At 43.2% G+C, this 8268-nt stretch overlaps 1 protein-coding gene across 2 annotated transcripts; it reads right to left on the bottom strand.

The window, feature by feature from the left end:
- Positions 1-747: 747 nt before the first annotated feature.
- Positions 748-7596, bottom strand: Cryba1 (crystallin beta A1). Of its 2 annotated transcripts, XM_021175588.2 has the most exons (6): positions 7566-7596; positions 5860-5924; positions 4914-5032; positions 2983-3124; positions 1561-1703; positions 748-909 (listed from the first exon to the last, which is right to left on the bottom strand). In XM_021175588.2, exons 1-6 carry the CDS (start codon positions 7594-7596, stop codon positions 762-764), a joined length of 648 nt encoding a protein of 215 aa, XP_021031247.1. In that variant the 3' UTR covers positions 748-761. The 2 variants fall into 2 exon arrangements, with proteins under 2 accessions (XP_021031247.1, XP_085685395.1); XM_085829269.1 differs by lacking the exons at positions 748-909; positions 2983-3124 and having other exon boundaries at positions 1577-1703.
- Between the last annotated feature and the right edge of the window lie 672 nt (positions 7597-8268).

Below are 8268 nucleotides of genomic sequence, written 5' to 3'. Positions count from 1 at the left end.
TGTGCGTATTTTAATTATTAAATTCCTTTCTGAAAATTTAGATCAGACAATAACATTGATTTTACAAAGGTCAATTGTGCAAAGAGCTTCGGTCTTGTGATTATTATGTCTCTTTTCTTGAAACAGGGTCTCACTCTATAGCTCTTGTTGTTCCGGAACTTACTGTATAAACCCCGTTGGCCTCAATCAAACTCAGATCCACCTGCCTCTGCCTTCCCAGTGCTGGGATTAAAGGCGTGCGCCACCACTGCCAGGTGGTTGGGAGTTGTTTTCCTTTGTGTGTGTGTGTGTGTGTGTGTGGTTTTGTTTTTTTTTAACCCTGGCCAGTTCCAGCCCCACTCTCTCGTGCCCAGCTCACTCAGGCCTATTATTTTATATAAGTGCACTAGCTATCTGTCTTCACACACCATAGGAGGAGGGCATCAGATCTCATTACAGATGGTTGTGAGCCACCATGTGGTTGCTGGGATTTGAACTCCTGACTTCTGGAAGAGCAGTCAGTGCTTGCTCTTAACAACTGAGCCATCCCCAGCCCTGGCTTTTTTGTTGTTGTTGTTTTCCCCCAAGACTTGTCTTTTAAAAATAATCAGCCACAAAAGAGGTTTGTATAAAGTATTTGAATCAGTTTCCAAGGTACTTTTTTTTAAATGACATTTATTGTGGATTTTAGCGCTAACATTTGGAAGCAGTGTCTGGGCAGAACATAAAATTCTAGAGTGCTTAGCAAGATGTCATGCTTGAGGAATTTTGGAACTTTTACTCTACTGTTGTATTCGGCGAATTGATTGGATCTGGGAAGTCTGGGCGTGAGATCCCCACTCTCTCCAGTGCTTGTAGTCTCCTCCGTGGTGGTCACATTCCAAGATATACTGATAACCACGATATCCAGGGTACTGGTAGCAAACCCAACTAGAAAATTCAAAGCATATTTTGTTATTAAATCTGGTAAGTTCATAACCCCCCTCCCAAAAACCTGAGTACTTTTTTTCTCGATATCAAGTCATTAGTAGGTTAGGTTCCAACTAGCCTTATGAAAAAGTAAAGGGGACTGGAGAGGTGGCTCTGTGATTTAGAGTGCTAGCTGCACTTCCAGAGGTCCTGAGTTCAATACCCAGTAACTATATGGTGGCTCACAACCATCTGTAATGTGATTCGATGTCCTCTTGTATGTCTGAAGACAGCTACAGTGTACTCATATACATAAAATAAATAAAGGTGTCAGAGTAACTGCTTCTATAAAGATAACCAGCCGGGCAGTGGTGGCACACGCCTTTAATCCCAGCATTTGGGAGGCAGAGGCAGGTGGATTTCTGAGTTCGAGGCCAGCCTGGTCTACAAAGTGAGTTCCAGGACAGCCAGAGCTATAAAGAGAAACCCTGTCTCGAAAAACAACAAAAAAAACAAAGATAACCATTTGAGGAAAATAGAGCAAGTTGTAGCTGGAGCAAAGCATTCTAGATCAGTATTAATATGCCAGTCTATGATATCTAGTAAAACATCCCTTATATCTTAGTATTTGCAAGTCTCAGAAATGTGTTTCATCCTTGTTTTTGTACTTACGCCCCACATTGTATCTTCATGGAACCAACTTCATTGTTGAACCAACCCATGGCTTGCAAGGAAGGGTAGTCATCACAGATTTCCCACTGGCGTCCAATAAAGTTCTCTCTCTCGAAGATGGTAACCTTAGACTCTTTATGATTCTATAATACAGAAGTTTATAAAGACTTTAGTAGCATAGTTATTCTAACTTAACAAATTTGTATTATACTAAATTTTTGTCATAACATCATTGTTGGGCTTAACAGGGATTTTATAAGAGAAAATCCAGCTGGGTTGTTATCGTGTACACGTTTAGTCCCAGCAAAGATAGATCTTTTGAGTTGGAGATATAGAACTAAATTTAGGGAAGAATCATAAGATAGAGTATTTAGGAAGTATCTAGCCCAGGCAAGTGCCATTCCAAAACTCAGAACCATTTTAAACTCAGATATCAAATGGTTGGTTTGTTTCTGCTTAAACATTTTTGTTCAAGATTGCCTTTTAAATTTCCTGGGTACTAGAATTACAAGTATATACTACCATGTCCACCTCTCAGACTAAATGCAGCCTCTTAGAGGCTTCTATTTCCAACTGGGGTCACCATGTTGGAGGAGGAATGTGGAGATTTGGTATTGAAGAGGGTAGTTCCTGCAAACTTTATTCCTGAATTAAAATATTTACTTGTTTATGGATAACTGTGATCTGCCGTTGGTGGTCTTAGATCCAAATTCCTGCCTCTATGCTTTCTTGTTTGCCTTGCACAGCTCCAGATTCAGTCTACTGAAAACAGTCTGAAGCCATGAGCTGGAACATAACTGTCCTTAAAGTCAGTTACTCTCTTTTTATTTTTTTGGTTTTTCGAGACAGGGTTTCTCTGTATAGCCCTGGCTGTCCTGGAACTCACTCTGTAGACCAGGCTGGCCTCGAACTCAGAAATCCGCCTGCCTCTGCCTCCCAAGTGCTGGGATTAAAGGTGTGCCCCACCATTGCCTGGCTCTGGTTCTCTTGTCAACAAGTAAATGGCAATACAAATAAAAAGATTTTTTTTTTTGCTCCAGCCCCACTAGGGTTTTTCAAAATTAGAAAAACAGACCAAGTTTGGCCAGTTCAGTTGTATCCTAAACAAGAGCTTAATCGAAAACTCGATATTATTAAGTAAAAAATATGAATTGCTCCCTAAATTTCAGGAAGAAATTACTTATTTTAAGGATTTTATTTTAATATATGATGAGTACACTGTAGTTGTTTTCAGACATACTAGAAGAGGGCACGGGATTGTGAGCCACCATGTGGTTGCTGGGAATTGAGCTCAGGACCTTTGGAAGAGCAGCCAGTGCTTCCTGTTACAGTCAACATAATTGACAGAAGCAACAAAAATACCTGTCTGACCTCATCCTTTACCCTGCCCCAATTGAAGAAAACTGGATATTTCAGACTCACAGCGGAACAGATGGGTCGGAAGGACATGAGACGCTCAATATGATAGGCATTGCTCCCGCTCCAGGCATCCCACCGAGGGTATTCTCCTCTTTCCAGGATGAACTGTTGCCCACAGAAGCTGGTGTGTTCATAGCCAATCCAGCTGCCAAAAATAGGTCATTGTTGTTCATGGTACTCAAAACCTATATGGCCTAAGGGAGAAGGCCTCTTTTCTTTCAGGTAAGTTTATAGTGAGGTAAAAATATCAAGCCAGTCACTAATGTACACTCGTGAACAGGTTTTTAAATGTATTTTGAACGTAACCACTGAAGACAGTGGTCCCTAGTAATGTGCATTAACAAAGCTCTGTTTCCATTTTAATGATCTCTGCCTATCTGGGGACTGATGACCTAGTCATCAGTTCTTTGGCTCTAGATCTTGTAAGCCTCGTCCTAAGAGCAGTAGCGTGATGGGTTGGGTATCTGTACTTTTTAAAAAATGATCTCCTTTAATCCCAGCACTTGGGAGGCAGAGGCAGGCGGATTTCTGAGTTTGAGGTCAACCTGGTCTACAAAGTGAGTTCTAGGACAGCCAGGACTACACAGAGAAACCCCGTCTAGAAACACCCCCCCCAAAAAAAATAAATAAAGATTTATTGTGTGTACAGTGTTCTGCCTGTATGTATGTTTGCATACCAGAAGAGGGCACCAGATCTCATTATAGATGGTTTTGAGCCATCATGTGGTTGGTGGGAACTGAATTCAAGACCTCTGGAAGAACAGACTGTGCTCTCAACCTCTGAGCCACCTCTCCAGTCCCTCTCCTTGTTTACTTACTTTGAAGGTTCTTCCTATTGCTGTTCATACTTCACCTTAATGGAGCATCCTACGTTGTCAACAACTTAGTCTTACTTATTGAAGCTATTTGCCTGTTTTTTGTTTGTTTTGGTTGGTTTTTTGTTTGGTTGGTTTGGTTTTTTTCGAGACAGGGTTTCTCTGTGTAGCCTTGGCTGTCCTGGAACTCACTCTGTAGACCAGGCTGGCCTCGAACTCAGAGATCCGCCTGCCTCTGCCTCCCGAGTGCTGGGATTAAAGGCGTGCGCCATCTCTATTTTGGTACAGAGCAGCTTGTGGAAGCTTGATCACGTACAAACCCACTTCTGCATAGGACAACAAGAATTCTAGTGTGGGTTTACACCCGGGTCAACCTGCCGAAAATCAGAAGACAAAAGCCAAAGAATATCACCAAGATTGACTATTGACAATAAATTTCTGGAACACTGAGAACTAATATGCCTCTGGGGTTCTTGAGGTTTTGTTCCTTTTTTTTTTTTTTTTTTTTTTTTTTTTGGTTTTTCGAGACAGGGTTTCTCTGTATAGCCCTGGCTGTCCTGGAACTCACTTTGTAGACCAGGCTGGCCTCGAACTCAGAAATCCGCCTGCCTCTGCCTCCTTAGTGCTGGGACTAAAGGCGTGCGCCGCCTCGCCCAGCTGGTTTTGTTCCTTTTAATAGAGCAGCAGTGGTGCATACCTTCAACTGCAGCACTTGGGAGGCAGAAGCAGGAGGATCTATGCATTTGAGGCCAGCCTGGTCTATAGAGAAAGTTCCAAGACAGCCAGGGTTACACAGAGAAACCCTGTCTTGAAAAGAAAAAAAAAAAAAAATTCCCCTTTTCCCTATTTTATATGGGCAAGAAAAACAGGTAACCTATGAACTTCAGAACACACAATTACTGTCCCACCCCATTGCATGTCTACTACCAAGATGTGAGCATCACCCCTAGCTTTGAGTTACGTAATTCAGCATGTAGTGATTGCCTTTAGAAAAATAAGACACCTCTAAGAAATGATTGACATCTGGGGAACATCTTCCTAGGCCCTTACTCATATGGTACTATGTCTAAAGAGATCTATCTGACAAGGTCCTGAAGATCTGTTGGTGCTCATACTCACGCGCCACACTCCACCTTAAGTGACCGGACATTATCAAAATTACGTTCAGAGACATTTGGGCAGGAGCTGGTGAACTCCATCCTCTTGCCCTGGAAGTTCTCTTGATCATAGATGGTTATCTGAATGGGGTTGAATGGGACAAGGAAGAGAACCAGGCAAAGCATTAAGAATAGGGGTGCAGTTAAGAGCAAACTTAATCCTGTGATTTTCATAACTAGCTACAACCCAGGATGCCTGATAAGTTCTCCTCCAGTGAAGACAGGGCAAAAAAGGGGTTCAAATTGGTACCACTGCCCAGTGACATTAACATGTTCAGGCTAAGTTTATGATAGAAATGGTGTTCCAGGGACAATGCAGAGCTCAATAGATCAAGGCCTTGCGAACTCTGATTCCACCATGTGTCCTGCACCCATGTGACCTAAAGATCAGGATTCTGGGACTTTGAGAAGCACCCTGTGGATTTTTTTTTTTCCTTTGCTTCTAAGGCACTAAAGGAAGATTGTGATAAATTTTTCATCCTTTCAACTAGAACCTGGCTCCTGATCTGGCAAGCTCCCCAAACTGTGAACTTGTTTCAGAGTTGACAACTGAGGAGAGCATTAAGTGTTAGGGGAATAGTGAAAAACCCAGCTCATGACTAAATTCAACATCAGGTTGAGGTCCTCCATCTCATGGCTTTTGGGAGACATAATGGCAAATTAGAATTGACCTAGGAAACAAGCATCATCTCCCAACTGTCATAGACCTCCAGAGTCACTCATTAGGAAAGCCACCTTTCAACAATGTCTAGATGTCAGACCGGCCCTTCCTCCTTTGCTTTGCTTTGGTTTTGGGTGGGGACTGTCTCAAGAATAAGTACAGCCTAGTATGCTGGTATGCTATGTGCCAGCACTGCAGCCCTGCCCTGCTGGATCCTTCCATTTTTCATGCCGTTGTCTCAGCTTACCTTCCATGGCCCCAAGGACCCTGGCATAGGGTTGGTCTGAGCCATCTTGGTGGTTGGAAGAGTTTCTGGAAGAGAGGATACATATCAGTGATGTGACTTTCAGAATGGGCGTAATGAGGTGTAAGGTGTAGGAAAAAGGAACGGAGGCTTACAGTCCCAGATTTTGGTTGAGATCCTGGCTTTGGGGCTACTACCAAAACCTCAGGTTTTCTATCAGCAAACCTTTTACATACAGACACTGTAAAAATTAGAAAAGTAATACAGGTAAAAGACTGCAAAAGCATTTGGTACTCTTGATAAATATTCCTTCTGTCCTCTTGCTTGCCTTCAGAGAGCATTGCCTGGGCCTCACAGTATCAACTTTCTAACAACTGTCTAGACTCATCATGTATCTAGTCATTCAGTCAGGAGGGCCAGAATTCCTCACCTCACCTGCCACTCATTAAAATGCAGTCCAACCTTCTTGTCTTCTCAGCACCCAAACTAACCTATTCTGCATGTCCATGCCACCGTCTCCTCTCTCATAGACCTAGATGTTTTGACCTTGCTGCCTCAAGACTCCTTTGCCTTTTTCCAGCCTGCAGAGTTTGACTTCTCCCTCACTTTTTCAGCACTTACAGTACTCATCTATGTCACTACTGAGTGTACACTGTGTCAGCATCTCCATAGCAGAAATTCCTGTGTGATTGATACAGCACCATGCCAAAGCTGTGGGGAGATGAGGCATAGAGTAATTTGAAATTAATGCCTGCTATTTGAAATAGTAGGAAGATTGCAAGTTCAAGACCGAGTTGGACTACTTAGACTCTGTCCCAAATCAATAAGTAAGGGCTATTGAGTTCCAGGCTAGCTCGGGTTTCACAGGAAAACTTAGTCTTAAACAGGAAGCAGGAGGTGTGGCTGGGATACAGCTCAGTACTAGAGTGCTTGCCCAGCATGCGTATGAACCCTTAGATTCAATTCCTAGTACTGTGTGTGAAGAAGAAATGGTAATTATAAGAATATAATGTCTTGGGCTGGGTGTGTTGGTATACGGCTGTAATCCCAGCACTTGGGAGGCAGAGGCAGGCGGATTTCTGAGTTCGAGGCCAGCCTGGTCTACAGAGTAAGTTTCAAACAGCCAGGGCTATGCTGAGAAATCCTGTCTTGAAAAGCCAAAACAAAAACAAAACAAAAGAGCCAATGGCTTATTTGATGTCAGTCCCTGCTTTACTTGAATAACGTATCTAGTCCTCACAAGTCAAATACCATCATTATCCCATTTCATGAATGAGGACCAAAGACCGTAGAAGTTAAGCAGTATATGATGAGGAGAAGGATGGGTGAAGGAAAGGGAAGGGGAAAGAAGACTGGCACGTGTCTATCAGGTTTCTAGACCCAGAACCAACACTGAGGAGTCTACTCTGGCATCCAGCCTAGGAGCTACTGCATGAACATTTGGATTTTCCACATAGCAATGGGGCCTCTGGATAAGCATCTCCTCCAGCCACGCCCGCCCTGTGTCCAGTGACCTGCTGACTCCTAGTCTCGGTTGCTAAAAACTCGGTTACTGCCACAGGCAACTACTTAAGGTAGCAAATGAAGCTGTCCCCCACTTTCTCTACCTTCAAATATTCTATCCTCTAAACAGGACGCAACTGGTTTTTCCTCTGCATCTGTCTATCGAGGGAAGGAAAGGTAAAGGCACCGTCAAGACCTTTACTCACCCAACTCCCGCTGCACAGTCTGGGTCTCCATCTGGTGCAGCTTCCTCTCCGGATGCCCTCTTTATAGTCCCACAGATGATGGCCAGCGGCTCTGTCAGCACTCTCTTTTCCCTCTCTCTTTGTTCCTCCTGATCCCCAGAGCTTTAGTGGCTCAGCCTATTGGGGGAGGTGTCCCTCAGAGCTTTGTTTAGGGTTCCAGAAGTGCAGGGGCCCTACTGTTGGGCTTCTCAGAGCAGCTGGGAAGGACAGTAGTACTCTCCAGTGAATGCTTGTCCCTGTCCTGTTCAGCCTAAAACCTACCTAAAAATTTGAAAGGTTGTGGAAAGCACATAAAAATGGACCATCTGCATATGTACACACATATGCACACACACACACACACACACACACACACACACACACACACACACACGTAAAGCCAGAAGTAGTCATGGGGCATGACTTTGATCCCAGCACTCAGGAGGCAGAGGCAGAGTAGGAGCTCTATGATTTCAGGGCCAGTTGGTCTATATATTAAGTTCTTTGACAGCCCAGGCTATATAGTGAGACCCTGTCTCCAAAACAAAACAAAACAACCCCCCCAAAAAACCTAAAATAAATAAATAAAAAGTATTTTTATAAAACTGAGCATTTTTGAGAAAATACAAATGTTCTCAAAGTGTTTTTTTTTAAATTTTAAAAAAGTTTTATTATTATACATAAG

Source organism: Mus caroli, unplaced genomic scaffold (genome assembly GCF_978045245.1).
Source record: "Mus caroli unplaced genomic scaffold, Mus_caroli_1 scaffold_13, whole genome shotgun sequence".
In the NCBI taxonomy this organism is placed as follows: Eukaryota; Metazoa; Chordata; class Mammalia; order Rodentia; family Muridae; genus Mus; species Mus caroli.
This window is presented reverse-complemented; position numbering and strand designations above follow the sequence as displayed.